Below are 18,794 nucleotides of genomic sequence, written 5' to 3' on the forward strand. Positions count from 1 at the left end.
TGCGTGCAGTCCACGCCTCCATAGGTTGCCTTCACGGTGTGTTAAGCCATCGGTGATGCGGAGCAGCAGGTCGTCATGATATTACATCACAGCAACTAATCTCGAATCCTATATTTATTCATGTGATAGATTAGTTTTTATCTGTGCTAGCTCGGTTCATCAGCACTGGCGCGAATGTCTTCGCGGCAACCGAACACCGCTCTCGTTAGTTCGCCGAACATGCGACGCTTTCCACGCTGCTTACCTGTGCTGCCACCATGGCAACAAGCCAAAATAGAGAGCGCCAGGGGCGAGAAGGAGATTTAACGTGTTTGTGAGTACAATAAATAGAGAAAGAGAAGAACGATACCGGTCGTTGATGAGCAACCCTTAGTGCTAGTCTATCGGGCAGTAAGTTTAGGGCGAGCCATAGCTATAGCTGCCCATGGTGGCTTGCATTTCTACGTATTGAAGGAACCTCATCCCTGCTCCGTTTACAGCTGAAGGTGGCTCGCCTCATAGCTGTAGTGCCGTTTGTTATTGGTTCTCCAATAGACGTTATATTTTTGATGCTGAGCTGCATTGTAAAGTGAGCGAACATTGTAGTCCACATTCGACAGTTTGTTGGGTCGCGGAGGGTTTTGTGCTTTTGTGATTATGAGAGATAGAGGTGCTGGCTGACGGATTGTTAAATTATTTGCCGTAGTTGGGAGGTTTCACGCGTTGTGCAATAGGGGGTACCTGTATTATCAAGATCAAGTTATCTGCTGCTCACAAGAACCGCATAGAGTTCGACTAGGTATCCAATAGAATAGAATAGGCTTCTGGATTTTGCGGTCGCTGCGGGCTCAAACTGAAACTGCCGCGCACCACAGGATATCGTACGAAGCATTACGGTGGACAAATTTACACTTTAGAGTTGAAAGTAGATATACCACTATTGGCGAAAAAGTGAAGTATTGAAATAACTTTAAAACCCGATGTTCGATCCCGGATCGAATTTTCAACTGTTTCTATTTGGAGCTGCTGCTTGGAGCTGACATTGTTGCATATCTTCAACGAAAGACCCATCGCCTGCTAACCCCATTGGATAAAAGTGTCGCGGATGTAGATTGTGTAAGCATAGTGTAACATCCACAAGTGGTAGAAGACGTTGCTCCGATCTACAACGGCTACCAGTGGCGACGGTACCGTGCAGTAGAAACGCAGAGATACTCAACTAATTAACAAGAGAAATCGTTACCGAGCGTTTACTATACAGAGTAGCACACTAGGAAGACAAGTAGATAATCATGGCGTCAGAAATGATGGCCAGCGATACCTGCGTGGACCAGCCTTCATCGTTAACGATGTCGGAGTGCGACTCGATGGCGGACGATCAGTCGTCACAGACGTGTCCACAGACAGCCCCGGTTCTACCCGGATCCGGATTTCGAGTGTTAGTATATATTTGCAGACTACCCTAGTACGTTCAGAGATCATATATTCACATAGGCAAATTATTGACCAGATAGGACTTTATGTTCGCTGTAACCGCTTTCGCTTCAACTGGATAATCTCACCGACAAACTGTGAGGGAAACATGGTACCGTCTACTAGGATAATCAACTGAAATGTATGGAGTTGTTAATTGTAATTGTTATACTGATATGAGAAACACTTAATCTTCTAGAGTCGTTAAATAGACTTGAGCATTTTACTTCAATATTTTATGGTGGTCCGATATTGATCTTTTCGATTTCGCTGTTTGAGTTGTTTGTTAAAGGCCAATTTGTTTATGGATAATGCTCGTCTTACAAGTATAAAGTTTACGCAATTTTTTATTACAGTAGCATGGATCTTTTCGATTTTTCTTATTGTGAATTTATTTACTGCTAGCCCTCTTTGTCCATTGCGACAACAAGGTTCTACCATGCATCAATATATTAGTTGGTATTAACAGTACAACAGCTTTGTTTATTATTATTAACAGTTAACACCTCACTTCAGAATATATAATGACTCATACTTATCCAATAACTAATAGTAAACTGTATAGTCTTTCAAACAAGAATATTTTTTCGCATACTACAAATAGCTTCCATATATATAGACTCCTTCATTTACTACATTTTGCCATTGTTGAGGTTGTCCTTCAAGATTTTTTAATTTCACATTCATCTAGTTCTGTTTTCATCTTTAAAGTGTATACTAAAGTATTGGCGCGCGTGACTATCTGGAGCCAGTATCTTCTCTTCCTTTTCGAAACTGGAAAGATCATTGTTATCCTGATAGTAAAAGCGTAAAGCAAACACTGCTTGTATTTTTATTATTTGATATATGATATGGTACTAAATGTACAATTCTGTTCATCTTTTTTCCATTTCCTTACAGTAATTGGATGAACCTTCGAGATGCTGACACAGGAAAAATCCTTTGGCAGGGCGTTGAAGACCTGTAAGTACTCAAAAATTTTAACATCGGCATCAAGGGTTTGCGTCAACCTCCAATATCAATATTTGGTTGCCTGTTCCGTTGATTTCATTAGTTATACTTACAAGCATAAATCTATAAACATTAAGCCTTGTCAACGCGGGAGCGTTTCAATAAAGTGACTCTTTGCGGCTTTTCTCAGTAATAGGCAAACGACGAGTTGCCCCGACGTAGTGATGGCGTCCTTTTGGGGGGAATTTGTACTTTGACCTATAATCTTTGCATAGTGGTTTATAAACAAAGCAGGTCAAGCCCGCTTTCAACAGCCATATCGGAGTTCGTAAAACGTCGTATAAACACGCTTTGCTAGAAATATGTAGATTCAGAAGAATTATTCAAAGAAATCTTCTTGTACTATGCGCTATTCGGACGGTAATTTTTGCGTAGGTGATCGTTTGGCTGTAGTTTAATTTCTGTCATCCTAGGGAATCTATAGTTGATACGCAGAAGCCTTCATCTTCAAGTCAAGTATAGTTTATGCGAACATAAGAGATTATCTGGACTGAACAGGATGCTCCTCAAGCTTTTCCATAGCAGAAACTGAACATTGCTAATGTTTAGGCTCTATAAAGATCAATGCATGCCTTCTAATATATATAATTTCTATATAAATTATTCTCTATATAAATTAATGAGCTTAGTTATGCACAGGTTTACTTTATTCCTTTTTCAATTGATGTGCGCAGCTGTGAGCCACGGACACTAGCCATGACATGAATCGCAGTATAACAGTAATCTACAACAGTTATTTTTGTAGAAAAAAGTACATATATGTATGCATCTTTGTATGGCTTTTTATTTAGTATACATATGTTTTTGTCGTTTATCAAATCCGAGTGCCTGATAAGGACGGCGATAATATCCAATCTCACCCTTTCTCCTGTAGCTCAAAATCCGATGTCGAGCACGAGGCGCGCGTTCCAAAGAAAATACTGAAGTGCCGCGCCGTCTCCCGGGAGATCAATTTCTCATCATCACAACAATTGGACAAGTTCCGCCTTGAACAGAAGGTCAGACTGGTCATAAATTGATCGCGCAGCATTTATTTTAACGCGAGTATATATAATACGCCTGTATAGATTTTAAGAAGCAACAGTAGATTGACGAACCAGTCACAGACGTTGCCAACTATCCATTTTAAAATAAGTTTAAAGCACATTAGATTGCGCAATTCAACTAATCAATCAATGCAGATGTGAAGGAAGTTCGTTGATCAATGTATTTGTACCTACTCGATTTGGTATTTAGAATGAGTATTAATTGATTAAGCGCGCCCTAGAAAAAAATAATATGCCTCTTTGAATAGCATTACTGAAATCAGTTACAAATATTAGTGGTAATAAAATAGTTGCCTGTGAAGGTAATTCAACGCATGGTTATAATTTACAGGTAATGTTTAAGGGTCGCGTTTTGGAAGAGTGGTTTTTCGAATTCGGCTTCGTCATTCCGATGTCTACGAATACGTGGCAATCGATAATCGAGGCTGCACCAGAGAGTCAAATGATGCCAGCAAATGTTCTTAAGTGAGTTGTCGTTTTTACGTCGTGATTGGTTTTCCAGACTCCACATAGATTTTATTTTAACAATCCAAGTTTGCAACATTGTTATATTATTTTCTAGTTTGTTGGGTATAATGCAATCCTACTGACGTAAAATTGCCAAATGAAATTGTGAAAACGTTAATAATGGCAAGTGTACACCAGTTACCGGTTAAGAAATACATCAGTTAACCCACTACAAGTTAGAAACTTGTAGTGGGTTAGAAACTTGTAGTGGGTTAACTGGTGTATTTCTCAATCTGTGCACACGTTAAATCAGTATTTATGAACTGATTGAATCCACAGTTTTGATCTTATTGTTGCTTGTCTTTCTGTTTCCTTTTACTTCACATCCACAGCGGCAACCTGGTCATCGAGACCGAATTTTATGACGGCGAAAACCTACTCTCAAAATCAGCGGTTCGACTCTATTACATTTGAATTAGTAGTTAAATCAACTTACGTTGCTGGTGGTCGACCTCCAGGCAGTCCTGTGATTCACCCAAGCAACAAACAATAGTCGGGACGAAGCAGTTAAGCCGACAGGGCGCAGGTCGAAGCACCAGACCGTGTCAGCCATATGCGAAATCATCGTCTCACCATAGCCAATTGCCCATATAAATCAACCGTATTTCTTAATCAATTCATTTACGTCTCAGACAAATATCGGTTATGTAGAACAACATAGGCCTAAACACTGGGTACCAGCTGTTCACATATAAGTCGACCGCGCAGGATCCTGTGCAAGAACTGTGCAAGCCAACAACTATTCAACAGTACCAATAGCAATCGTTGAAACAATAAAATTGTTTATAGTAACAATAATAATATAAAAAGGAACGAGCGGAGCAAACGTTATCTTACCTGTTTGGGTAAAAACGTCGTACAACGCAGTGAGTGATCTACAAATAAGGTTTCTGTATAGATACCGTTTTATAATTGCGTGATATTAGTGTAACCTGTCGTTCCATTTTATTGAACAATTTCCCGCTTCAAGAGAAGTCGAAGATTCCGTAAGGTTCATGAGACCCTTAGCCCATGATATTATTTAAAACAATTATGGTACGATATAGAATGATTGACAACGCCTTACGGGAACGAAAACAAACAAGCAGAAAGACTTGGATCGTTAGATTTGACCATTCATATGAATAATATGGATATGAAGTTGGATATATCTATAATATAATTATTGGTTATAGTATTGTTTTGTATAGGCCTTGAAACACACAATATAATTATGGTCTCTGGGCTTACCAGCTAAAGAATCTCAGAGCAAATTAATTGTTAGTACTAGGTAGATATAATAAAAGTTTTGCCTAAAAAGAGTATACTTTCTAGATATTTTGCTGTCGAGTCCAGACGTATTGATCATGTAATGACATTAGACGAGACGTAGAATTAACCTAGGCCAAAACATGTTGTATCGCCTGACAGGACGGTCAGTCTAGGCCAAGTTACCACCTGAATTAGTGCTACTAGAAAAACGTTGTGCTTTTGTTTAACTTGCGTCAATATTCGGCTAACTGTCAGTTTACCAGAACTAGATGCCATGGCAGTATCAGTTTGCAATTGAAGCAAGGGAATTTGAAGTGGGCGGATGATAGAAGCACTGTTCAATGCCGCACACTCGTACTGAAAAAGGCACTGTAATAAGTATGCTATCGTTTTGTACGAAGCAGATTTACAAGTTTTGTAATATTTGCTAGTATTTAAAACTTCAAACGAGAAGTTAATTTATATAAATTTATAAAGTCAAAATACTGTATATCGTGGGGCCTTATTAGTCTAATTTGAGAGTAAATTATTTATGTTCGTATCACATGACCTAAAGATGTTCTAAGGCATCGCCCGCTGTATGGGTTCTGTATAACGGCAGATTATCGCAGAATTTAGCAAAGTAGTGCAGAACTATTCATTATATTTCGTAAGTATATTAGAAAGAAAAACATCTTGTTTCCTTGATTTCGAATTTTGTCAAATTCTAATTGTAAAATCGGCTTCTTCTGAGACCTACCATTAATAATGCGTACCCGTATTGTTTGCGGCTATTAAAATCTGTTATTTTTTATGTGTTTTACTATATATTTATATATAATGGTCAGAGTTCTCATCCGTCTACGGTGCTGATCATTGTGTATCGTATTGGCACACATGACTCTGCGGTTATCTGCAGTACTTCCGTATCCAGTCCAGCAATGCACAATCAAGAAGATTCAAATTGAAAATAGTTGCTGTTTTTGGGACGATCTATAGATTACTGATGTTGATTTTGAATTACTGAGTAAACGAAAGTGGTAGACTGAAGCGAGCGAGAAATTGTAACGGATGTCTATGTATAATATTGATAGCAAAAGTACGCGTCTTTCTCATTAAGGAGTGCTCCAAAATGTTATGTCGCATGAGACAGCGACGCGCTTCGTTGGAAATAAATCATATATTCATTTTCTAGGAAGATTATAGAATAATAAACCCGCCCACTCAATCGGTATTACTGCGCTGATCCTAATAAGTTGAACGCGTGAGCCGTACAAGATTTACCCGTGATGGAGAACGCATTTGGCAAAAGCATGAAAATATCCGTTTAAAGTACAGTTAGTTGTGATTGTACTAAGCAACGTAGGGGTGGTGCTTTGGCGAAGAGTTTTACATTATTATGGAAAACAACATTTGTCCTAGTAAAGGGTATGTTCGCATGACGCTCATTAGAGAAAAGTGCATCAAGAGGTAATTAAGACAATGTCTAACTGTACTTCCCGTCACCGCTTACGACCTGAGCATCACTCCGAACCTATTCAAAGGGAACACACAATAAATATTGCAAAAAGAAGCCTAGCATAGCACGATAACAATACTCACTTTAGACTCATTTCATAAATCACCTGTCCGCTTTAGCCGATGTGCACAACCAGAGCTTCGTGTTATAATACTCATAACAGCAAACACAGTGTTAATAATGGTATTGATAGAGAGGAAAATATGAATAAAGTAAGTGATCGTCGAGTCATAATAAGAGAATTTATCGGATGCTCTACTTTATAGAAATATTTTGCTTTCTAAACAATGATAAAGAAGCTGTGCTTAGAATATTGTTCTAATGTCAAAAGAATAAATTGTTGTTTGCAATACAGCTGGGGCTCACATTGATCACATTTGGGTTAGTTAGAAGAATTATAGCGAAGAAATTGCAGACGCCTGAGTTCACGGTAAAATGCAGAAACTTCTCTAGAGTTTCAATCGTGCGTTGGTTTCTAACATACGGTGAAATTTGATTTTAGGCTTCTCTCGTTTCTAATTCAAGTAGGGAGGACGGTAAATTTATTCCTGTCGATAGCATACTGAATTTAGTGTCGTTTACCTCCATATTTCGAATTTTACTTCTGGTATCGGCATTAGGTATTTCATCATACTGCTGGTTTCCAGCACGAGACAAAGCGTGTTTGTCTATGCCCTATGGATTCGAACCTAGACCACAACGTGTCTCTAAGATGAGTAGGTAAATACGTCACCCGCTAAGCTATCACGGGTACAGCGACGTTTACTTAAAGTTTGTTCTTCAACGATAACTCGGGCTACAGTAATGAGACTAGACAGAGTGGTATAGTATAAATTAATAGGAGTGCAAAAAAATTCGATAAATAATCCAAGCTGCACAAACTTGTTAATTTCAAGGCTTTTTTTTAATGTGTATGTCGATATTAACGATTTCGTACCAAGCTCCAGAGTGAGCGCCCGTATTGTTGCTGACAGGTTGAAGTAGAGCCGTTGCTGAAGAATCGGCACATATTTCTTGCTAGACCTGGGGTAATCCCCGGAGCACAAAAATCGGCATCCCTTTATTGGGATGCCGATTGTTGTGCTTGTCACCCTGAGCAACTTTAATGTTTTGACTATATGGCTCGAGTCTCGCAATACAATCATCCTCTATGGTCTGCTTCTTTTCAGATATGTTTCTCATAAATTTTAGGGAGCGAAATGGGCCTTACGAATGACTGCCGTAACCTGACTGCAATCAGGTTGTTAAAATCCTGACGAGAAAGAAAAAAGGTTTTCTAGAAAAGGGAAAATATGACACTAATGCGAGTCGAAAGGACACATTCAAAGAATACATAGGTGTGAGTCCAAGAGCGTGCGTGGCCTTCTTCGCAATGTCCTAAATCTGAAGAGCCGAAAGCTGTACGTCAGGTGTTGGCTAAGGGAATACCTCTAAACGGGACACCTATCTGATCGAGTTTGAAAGGATTTCAATATTTGATGCTGTAGCAAATGCTGCTCAAAGCCCACAAACATAGTGTGAAGAGATTGTCCTCTCGGCCTGACATGGATCGAATGTGACGCAAGGAGATGGAACAAGCAGAAAGCTTTGAGTAATGGGCTTAAAAATTTTGCTACTTTTCCAAAATAATTCTACAACTTCCTAAGAACTCGGGACAACGGCAGGACAAAAGCAGGCTAGCAGCTTGCGCCATCAGCAAACACAACGCCTTTTTTGTAATATCTGTTAACGTAAAGGTCCTTCGGGATCGTTTTTGCGCTTAGGACTTAGTGTAAGAAATGTTTTGCGCCAATTATTGGGTATCCTCCCATAAGTAGGTTTTAAAAATGGCAGTCCAGTTAGTTTCCAAAAATAAGGCTGGCTTAATATGGTAAGAATAAACATAAGACCACTTATCTCTGCATATTTCTAACTTGAACTCGATCATGGTTGCATTTGGGACCTGTGTGGCATTAGTCTAGGATGTACTAATATATAATAGCTCTATCTAGACCATGGTCCAGTATCAATTATTTTTGATCCGTTACTGCACGGCCATCTTGTAGCAAAACAAGATCGAACGAGTTTATTTAACAATTTCTATTTCAAACAAAGAAAACATGTTCACGTGCGAGATCTGCTAGATTATAGGCGAATCGAAAGTTGTCCTGAATGGCAGCCTTAGTACGATGCTAAAAACCCCTATTACGCTTGTTAAATAAACGAACTCTCCCGATTTATGTAGCATATATATTAGGAATTGGTCATGTTTTAATCCGTCAAAAATGCTATAATACGCCTTGCACACCTCTTCATTACCTTCAATAAGGAGATTCTCTGTGACTTTCAACTGATTTCAGTACAAAGTGTGACCACGTAAAGCAAGGGTTTCATTAGGTTCAATAAGATTGCGCTGATAACGATGAGACGTATAATATAATAGACAAAAATGGATGGAAAGGCCATTTATTTAATGTTTTTCGGTGATTAATTTACTCATGAGAACGCTGGCTATTTTTCGCTCGCTGTTCTGCGTGTGAACGTTGACTTCATCATCGAAACGCCTTTACAAGGTCTACTACACGTCGCTACAAGCTATTAGTTAAACGTAGTAGAGTCTCACGTTTGACTCCGTGAGCAGTTTGTTTCCGTCGAAAAAACGTGTCTCGATAACGACATTGCCACTGAAACGTTGATAGAAAGTTAAAACGCAGTTACCACCACAGATTTTTTCCAGAGGTGCATATTCTTACTTATTCAGTACAGTTTTTGTGTGTGCGTTAATTTAAGCATTGTTGTCTTTAGATGAAGTCTCTATTCACACAATATTTGCGTATTCGTTCAAACAAGAGACATTTTCACGACATACGGATATTCTGACCATTTATTGTAGAAGGTTAGACCATAGTTATCAAAATGCGCTTAATAAGGCTGCTCATAACGAGTCTTTAAGTTCAATGAAAAATTCAGCCGCTCGGTGGATCGAGTGACAAGGTCGAACAAACTGAATAATTAGGCTGATCATTTTCGCTCTTATTACCCCTACTGCATCCACCGTGGTACGTTATGCTGTAGACATAAGGTGTATCTGAAAATTATAACTGTATCTAGTATTCTTCTGATAACCCCTCTATTCTAGAATCGATACATGGAAGAGCTCACAATCAGTCGGACTCGCTGGTACGTTTTTGTATCGCTGTTTTACATTTTTGGAATATATGTTAACCTATTTTAGAGTAAAAATAATGTCGAACCTATGTAAACCCTCGAAAAAAACTTACCTCAGGACGCAATCTGGCATCATTTGGCTTTCTGGCGCAGCCTCAATGTCAGATTGCCACGTGTTCGTTGACATCGGGGTGACTTGGCCAAACTTAAAGAACCATTCCTCAAGGCAATGACCTTTAAACAAGACCTGTTGATAATAGGTTTATAAATGAAATAAATTCGGTAACTCGCTTCAGTTACTATTTGTTATGTGAGAAACGGCATTTAGGAAAAACTGGACAGTTTTGCTTAACAGAATCTAATATATACTTATATACAAGAGACGTAATATAATCTCTTGCCAAAAAACGTAATTAACAATAAATGTATGTCCACTGGAGATCGTTTAAAGTAAAGTTTATCATAAATGCTAAAGACGTATAAACCTCAATGTTAAAAACTTATAAAACTTAATTTGAAAGCTATGCTGAACCCAGTTGATATAGAATTAACTGCAGCAACGATGAGAGAGAATCGAAATCCTTTAGAAAATATAAGAGAGACTGGTCCCAGTAAAAAGAATCGTCAAATCTTATTCCTTGAGCTGTAAATTAAATTTAAGTTTACCTTATGTTCCAAACGAAACTCTTCTATGCGATCCTCTGATGAGAAGTTAATTGCTCGGGAAACTGCGCGACAGCGGAGGATCTCTTTCGGAATTCGAGCTTCATGTTCGACCTGTGGCAAGGAACTGTATTTTGCAACGTTTGGGGTTAAGTTTATGATCAACAATAGTATAATAGCCTATATCATCTGTTTATTCAGAGTAAATATTTTTAAACAAATATTCAGTGTGGAATCGTGGTCGAATTTAACTCTTTGAACAGCCTTGAAATGGTAACCATAGAGCAGGATCTGTACCACTCTAACTGAAACAGTCAACATAGACACATACACATCACTGTCTCCTATCCAAAGCATCTTTCCAGAGTCGGCGTCACGAAACGTTATCCAGTTGCTGGAATAAAGTAATTACAATAAATTATAGGAACGTGTTTTCCACCAAAATTAGTACTTGGTAATTACAGCTGTTCAAAATTCGCCCCAGTAATATGTGCATTATGGACAGAGTGTTTTAATCCGTGGGAAAAACGCGTGCATTCCTTTTTCATTTAAGGCTATTCGCTTCGTCAGTTTCGCCTATCATGTTTTGTTGTTCGGTTGTGTCAACACACTATTGTCTTGTTTTAGATGCATTTATATGAAGCTTTGCACAACGTTACTCTTACAGGTATACAACCTATAGGAATAAAAACACTTGTTATCGTTTTCCTTTACAATATTGGTCCTGATTAGCTGGATCTTGTGTTTTCGTATCGTGATTTTCCGTGAGTTGCATTCATAATCGATATATAACGATTGTTTATAATGTCTCTTGTACATGAGATAAGTCGTTTTGACAATAGTAAAAACAATGGCGACTTGCTCTTTGCCTTAGCAACAGCACAAATCAACCAACTAACAGAAAAGTTCTGCTTAATTCAACAAACAGTGTAGCTCATGCGTGCACACATGCACATTCAAAATTAAATATATTTTTAAGGCATGGACGATTTTTTATTAGTCGCCCGAGAAAATGAACTGATTGGGACTTACACTTTAAATCCAGGTCTGGGTGACACGCAAAGACCGAAGTCGTCGACCGCTGGCTGTATGTATCGCAGACACGTACTCACCATTTCGGATTGTATTGAAATCAAGCTTAACAGCTGTCAATGTTGATTCCACATTAACAACATCCGCTTGTGCTTGACAGCAGTTATGTTACCTAATGGTCTGCTGCTGTCCATAAAAATTGATGCCTACAGCTACCCAGTAACCATAGCTGCATTGCGATCGTACGTGAAATCAAATGACGCAGTTGAGTAAAGGAAAGTCCGGTCATCCTACCCATTCCACCGTAATAAGCGAAAGTCCATATTAAGTCTACAATCAAGTAACTTCAGTAAAATTATGCTATAACTTTCAGCATGGCGTCAATTCACCATGTATTACATTGGACCATCTTATAGAGCTTTGCCATTAAGCTATTCTTGTAGAGTGTTAAAGATTCATCACTCAACATGCAAGTACCCTTGAATAATGATGCAAATCGATTAAATTACACCCAATAGACACCCGTATGTAGTGAGGCCGCGCATGCCCTTGCTAAACCCATAGGCTACGTACAAGCTAAAAAGGAAGTCAGACAACAGCCGTGGACGCAAACCGGCCGAAAATACCTCAAGATCAACCGAACGATAATCAGCTCATATAACGTGCCCTTGAGTGCGCAATATTTGATTAACGGCTTCGCAAAATCCACTACAAATATGACTAAAAACAATAATATTTACAAAATGAGCACTTTTGGAGTAGGCCAGTTGAAGTAGAACGTCAAGCGAGCACTGTTGAGCTTGAGGATCAGATATTTCGTCATGTATGAACGGGCAAACAACTTAGACATGGGGCTATGTTCGTACTGTTTTTAGGTGTAGATGCATTTCATATTCCTATTTATGTGTATAATAAACTTGGAATAAACGATCCGTTTGAAAAAGGTCTTGCTCCAGTACACTGAGATGATGGCCAGAGATACAGAGTGATCTGTTCTGAAGCTTCAAAGGGGAAAATGCGACGTTTTTGTTATTGAATCTAAGAGCACCATATTAAATGGTACAGAGGATTTCCGAGTACAGAGCTTAATTTTATTTTTTGGTTCGCTTCGAAGAAGTCTTGCGCATTAAAAATATTTTTGTGTGTTAATAGAGAATATTGCTTAAATTAATTCTAACGCAGCTTTTGCCAAAAATTGACAGAGAATAATAAGAAATGTTGGTTTAAGCAAAAATATTAAATTATTTTCTTTATGTATATCTACCACACTAAAGGTCCACGCTTGAGATTAGACGCGCCTATCCGCCTAAAGGTGGATTTACAAACGTCTTGTTTTTTGCGCAATAGCTTTTTTCGAGGCTATATGTACATAGATTAAGCTTTCCATACTTACGTCTCGCTGAACAGCACGCGCCGCACCTTGTGGCGTCGTTGAAGTATAAGCGCTTCACTTCATAATCGATTATCAACCTTCAAAATCCGCAAAAAGTAAAGCGTTACAAGGTAGATGTGTAGAAGTGCATGATACAATTAACGATATTATAAATCGTTGTCCCAATGTCTGAAGCGTAATATGTGTACATAAAGTAAATTACTTATAGTAGGAGTCATCAATCAAACCAAGTCGTTTGTGGTGTTCACGGAATCATTCGAAAAAGGCTATAAAATGTATTGCATTTAAATAACGGAGGTATTAAAGCTTGAAAAATGGCTTTTTTTTTTTGTTTATCTGTCTGTAGGTGCAATGTTTAAGCTGTGTAAAGGCAGACCCTTTAGCGATTCACCTGAAGCGAACGTGAGATGCTTCTTTTTCTGTTAGGTTTTGGGTGGGGCAGATGATATTACGTGAGTTCAGCATTGACGCCTGAAGACTCAAAGCACTTTTTAGAAGATAGATGCAACTAATTAGTCTGGAAATGCTTTTCTCTTTCATTGTATTACTAATGCCCAACTAGTCGATGTATGACTTCTACAAAGTACCAGCCTGTGGAGATATATATAAATGTTCAAAAGATAGAAATGAAATTATGGAGGTATCTCGTAAGTATGGACAAACAATCAAGATTATGCTTAGCTTTAGGTTGATACGGCGCGTTCGATTTACGCATAAACCAAGTTTAAGACGTTCACAGGGCTACACTTCAAACATGGATCTCTAAACATACGACTGAAGTAGGACGCCTCTCGTAGTCCTGCCTAGAGTTATCATATTTTTAGACGATAGAAAGGTGTAGAGTAAGCATAATGTTTTTTAGATCTGCGTTCATAGTAAGTACTATTCTATCATCGATAAAATGCTCCGAGTCTCGCCAAAGACGCATACTCAACAGAAACAGTCTTTATATGTTTGGATGTTTGTTCAATAAAGTTGGTTAATTGTCCAGTGAGGAATTTAAGGCCAACGGAAGGCGTCTGGCCCTTATCTGTGGTTTAGAGCGCCTCGAGCCTATTTGCTTTAAATTATGTAAAAATATAAATGTAGTTATGTCTCTATCATATCTATTTCTACTCAAATTCAGCAACGTGTCACATTATCAGTGAAAGAAATTATCTTTACTTGTTGTATTGACAAGTAATTGTTTTACTCGACTGACCTTCGAACGTTTGGAGTGCCTTAAAACCTCCGGCTTTGGAATCTCCCGACTACTACGCACTCTCGAGCTCATACCTAGACAACTCATTCATCGGTGTACCTCTGGCTTTCTCTCAGTCTTTAATGTATTCATATTTCCAAGTGACGTGAGATGTATGCCAAGCCAGTTGACTACACCGTGTGTATCCGCTGACGGCTATTGTAACACACATTTTTTTAAACTGAAAACGTAGCCAACAACTCTCTGCTTCAAACTTCTACCAACTTATAACTTTTAGTGACTGAGAGGGCGCAAAACGCAACCGACTGAACATACTTTTCTCTTATTGTGACCTCGTATGTAACGCGAGGATGTAACACCACCTGAAATTACTATAATTACCAGATGCGTGCGGCATAACAGGAAGCCAGGAATCCATTAGTCATGATGATGCAGCAAAATACAGGCTGGTTACTCGAGGGAAGATCATTTCGACAGAGGAACAATATGACAAAAAAAAAAAGAACAATTACTACGTCCGGATGATTAGGATCGGATCTCTTACATATTCGTAGCAGAACTGTTTTATCGATTAAACTGCTATAGTTCTATGAGCACAGGGAAAAATGGCACTTCTTATGTTTGAGCCAGCTTGACCGCGAATTGCGTACTGTAGGATTTTGGCCTTTTGAGTTACGCCTTGTTGTACCTACCGGAATGCTAGGCCAGCTCGCTTTCCAAGGCTGACAGCGTGACACCGCTATAGACCTGAGATCTGTGAGTACACCCAGGGGTTACGCGGAGGCAAATCGGCTCTGCCAAAATTTCCGTTTGTGTCCATTAATAGAAAAGTCCAAGGTTGCCACGCGACTGGAATCATTAACAGAAGAGCGTTATTGATTTCGCTCAACAACAACAGCAGTGGAGGCAGCCGTGTTCATCAATACTGGAACAACGAATCCCAACAGCTGAACGCTCATTTTGCCTCTAATTGATATTAGCGGAACAGGCTTTATTTAAGATACCTTCTGGAGTCGTCGAAATGTAAGGGCGCCGGTATTGGCTCAGTGCGTCGTTAAAAATGCGTTAATACTTCGGCGCTCCCTTTCGTACGGCAATTTCGCACTCCTTCAGATATGAGAAAGCAATTTGTTCTTAATATGTTCAACGTCTATTGCCGAAAGGCGACCAGGTAATAATGAATTGTTTTGAAAAAAAAAAAGTTACTTGGCAGATTTGTAGCCATCAGTACTGTTCTACTCTTTAGATGACCATTTTTTACTATATAGATGCTATACGCAGGGTGAAATGGCTGAAAAGTTTGAAAAAGCTTTGTTCGAACGTTTATCAATTCAGTTCACTAGCACATCAGAGCTGACCATCCCTCTGATTGGCTGGACAGTTTTAATGGAAAGGATGCATACATAGCATAAAGTTAAATATATATATAGCTTTTAAGGTGATTTCTTGTTTTCTAATAATAGCTTTGTCATTAAATTAATGAATTTTCTGTTTTTACAAGTTTTCATCTCGCTGATGGTTGAAGCGGTAGCAGCGTTGGTACCATAATTCAGTTTTGGATAAGTCGTTTGTCGGGAAAACCCGACACTCACGTGAGGTGAATTTTGCGGGGATTGTTCTCACAAAGAAGTTATCTTGACTATAAGGGTCATAGTGTGAAATATAGCTAACATTTTAAAACTGCATGACATACTAACTAAGCCAAGTGTGCGTACCTCACGACTTCCGTCACATGGTCGACGCCAGGGCTGGAGGCGGTAAAGCACATTGAAAGTATTTAGGTTTTTCGATAATTCTTACGCTCATCTGTATGTTTACTGTAAATTTTACGGATAACCAAAAGAATGGTTCGAGTTTTGCTTCCAATACTGCCGCTAAGTGTCGCTTCAGATAAGTTAAATATACTTAGTCGACCAAATCGCGTTAGACAGGTTAATAGCGGCATACATTGGGTACCATGCGTTGAATAATCAACAAACGCTTCCTTCAGGAGCGAATATAAGCGGGTTCGGCGAGTTTTCTTACTCGGGGTATAAAATGAATATCATAAGCACTGAATGTTCACAGGCCAGATTAACAAGGAAACGTAAATTCAGTGATACTCAGTTTACTTGTAGCTAACAGTTAGACAAAATTTGTGCTTTCAGACATTTAGAGAAAAAACGGTAAGTATACAAGATATTCTATCAGTCGTGGACATTCTAAGGACGATACGTTTAGATGTTTGCGCTACACACTTATAATACTAAACTGTCAAAATAAATGTAACGTTGAAAGCTGTCACCGCCTTGAGATTTTGCCAATGGAGGGGCACAGAGATAATGACACACTAGCTTACACATGGCAATACCTAACCGGACGCGTGCCGAGTCTGTATATGTTTAAGGCTAAATTTATTCAGTTGAATCATAGCTTTATTGATATAAAGGAGGCTAAAGTATAGTGCGTGATGCAATCATTGTACAGTATTCACAATAAAATTAATGTTAAAAAAATGTTGCTTCCCGGTGCCGGGTGCCTTAACCAACTATGCAGCCTCTAATGGTATTGGTTAAATTTGAGTTCGCGCAATTGAAAAGTATGGTATATTTGCCCTATAAGCCTAAGGTTAAAAAAGAAAAACGATTTTTAGATCATTCTGTGTATTTGGAAGGGAGTACGAGCATTTTGCTTCTCAAATAACGATTTAAGGAATCATAAATAGACCCTTTGATTGATTTCGCACAGTTAAAATACATTGTATCTAAAAATACTTAATATCTTTTACAATGCGGTGTGCACGATAATTATTCAAAGGTACAGTCAATCTCATCGGGAACCTCGGCTGTGATCAATCTCTCCACTGTGATTGCGCTATTATCTTAAAAAGAACATAAGCAATTATCTGGTACCCTATCAAATTGTGATTTGTTATCATGCATCCGTATCTCAAAGGATCTTCTGTCAGCTTATCTAGAAACACACCAATGTGTCATTCGTATTCAAACATAATGCCGATAATCTTAGATTTATTTAAATTCGCTCAAATCATATGCTTTATGCTAGCCTATTTTTATTACCATTAGGCAAATGACCCCATTTGATCGCAAGCCGATTTGCAAAAAGCCTTAAAGCTGGTGCTGATTTCCAATGTTGACTTGGCAAAAACGATTTGTCCATTAAAAGACTCTTCATCTGAAATGCTGACATTTAGTCATCGCGCAATTGTCAGCTAGCAAAAAGTCTCCTAACAATTGGAAATACAGTCTCTTGAAGATTGGAGGGTTTCAACTTCAAGTAGTAGGATGTACGCAAATTATTAAAAAGGAGGTTTAACTATGAAACACCTTTGTAATAAAGGCATGCCACCTCTATAGTTCCTATAGTACTCTGTTATAGCAGCATAGCGTTAGTATTTGGGAAATGCAGTAAGTGTAACAACGACTACTATGAGCGAATGACTGTATGAGACAGGAGATATATAGCCCATTCCTTTTTCTTTATTTAGGTAATGTTGACTTGAAATTGTAACACGATTAAAGTTGCTGTATTTATCAATCATTATACATGCGACCGAATTTACAAGATCGATTGGTCTTTATCTACCGGTGGTTTACGAAGAGATCGCAAAGTCTGTTTCGACTAATTCTTGAACTATCGCCTAATATCGTCGGAGCGGTTACTCCATCTAACTCATCACTTGCTGCAATTAATTTTATGATTAGTATCAATATTGAAGATATCGGCATCCTTCAGCTCAAGGCTTATTTATAAAATATCTTCATAGTTATTATATCTTTATTATTATATCGATAAATGTGTGTTGTAAAGCAAATTTTCCAAGTAAAATTTGCCTTACCTTAACAATCAAATGTTATATATTCTTTGTAATAAGATAATATTGTAGATCACACTTTTCGCTATTATATTTGAGTTTAGAATTACGTCTTTCCTATTTGAATGAAAAAAAAAACGAACCCTTTGAATTTTTCATTGAAATAATTTTATGAAACAAACCTATCTACTCCAATATCCAAACCCACAACTCTACGTATAAATTATAAGACTTCATAAAGGCAACGTCAATTGTATATATCGAGGAGACGAATTTTTGGACTTGGAAGAAACAATCTAAATTACCGTGTAGGGCTGACCTGATCATTTGTACATGTTTTTAACCTGAAGAACAATCTGACATACATACAAACTTTAATTGATTTCACACACTACACTTTATCCCTGTGATAATTTAAATTGAGATACTTTTCACCGATACCTACCTAATAGCTAATAGCTGCAGTTAGTTAATAAATTAATTACCGCAGTAAAATACACTTACATGTATTTCAAAGCATAGCTGCTCTACGGAGTGGTTGGGCGCCGCGTATGTGAAATTGAAAACAGTTTTCGGTTATCAGATGTACGAAATATGTCTGTTTTAGTATCATTAAATTGAAACGTGCCAACAAATGCACTCCTTAAACAAAAACGAATTTAGGTGTATATCTGTAGTGCCTGACCGTGCAAAAAATAATTTTTCCTTGCCAAACTGAAGTGAGTGCTTCTAGTCTAATGTATTAATTAATGTATAAGTTAATTTGTTTTATGAATGTG

At 38.2% G+C, this 18,794-nt stretch overlaps 2 protein-coding genes across 2 annotated transcripts; one reads left to right on the forward strand and one right to left on the reverse strand.

The window, feature by feature from the left end:
* Positions 1-323: 323 nt before the first annotated feature.
* Positions 324-7,007, forward strand: PrBP (Prenyl-binding protein). The gene is made up of 5 exons (XM_086993175.1): positions 324-1,417; positions 2,353-2,415; positions 3,338-3,461; positions 3,841-3,974; positions 4,349-7,007. The coding sequence occupies exons 1-5, from the start codon at positions 1,272-1,274 to the stop codon at positions 4,428-4,430; spliced, it is 549 nt and encodes a 182-aa protein (XP_086849301.1). The 5' UTR covers positions 324-1,271; the 3' UTR covers positions 4,431-7,007.
* A 2,187-nt stretch (positions 7,008-9,194) lies between these two features.
* LOC111253353 (retinal rod rhodopsin-sensitive cGMP 3',5'-cyclic phosphodiesterase subunit delta-like) lies at positions 9,195-11,849 on the reverse strand. Its single transcript, XM_022812617.2, has 5 exons — positions 11,608-11,849; positions 10,907-10,969; positions 10,579-10,702; positions 10,026-10,159; positions 9,195-9,428 (listed from the first exon to the last, which is right to left on the reverse strand). Exons 1-5 carry the CDS (start codon positions 11,688-11,690, stop codon positions 9,347-9,349), a joined length of 486 nt encoding a protein of 161 aa, XP_022668352.1. The 5' UTR covers positions 11,691-11,849; the 3' UTR covers positions 9,195-9,346.
* Positions 11,850-18,794: the final 6,945 nt, after the last annotated feature.

This window comes from Varroa destructor, unplaced genomic scaffold (assembly GCF_002443255.2).
Source record: "Varroa destructor unplaced genomic scaffold, Vdes_3.0 BEIS01000006.1, whole genome shotgun sequence".
Lineage (NCBI taxonomy): Eukaryota > Metazoa > Arthropoda > Arachnida > Mesostigmata > Varroidae > Varroa > Varroa destructor.

Coding starts and splice junctions, on each gene's coding strand:
- LOC111253353 (XM_022812617.2), bottom strand. CDS start 11,690: ATGGTGAGTACGTGTCTGCGATACATACAGCCAGCGGTCGACGACTTC. Junction 10,970..11,607: donor CCCAGACCTGGATTTAAAGT/GTAAGTCCCAAT, acceptor ACTTTATTCCAG/CAACTGGATAACGTTTCGTG. Junction 10,703..10,906: donor TGGATAGGAGACAGTGATGT/GTATGTGTCTAT, acceptor TGCAAAATACAG/TTCCTTGCCACAGGTCGAAC.
- PrBP (XM_086993175.1), top strand. CDS start 1,272: ATGGCGTCAGAAATGATGGCCAGCGATACCTGCGTGGACCAGCCTTCA. Junction 2,416..3,337: donor TGGCAGGGCGTTGAAGACCT/GTAAGTACTCAA, acceptor TTTCTCCTGTAG/CTCAAAATCCGATGTCGAGC. Junction 3,462..3,840: donor AGTTCCGCCTTGAACAGAAG/GTCAGACTGGTC, acceptor TATAATTTACAG/GTAATGTTTAAGGGTCGCGT.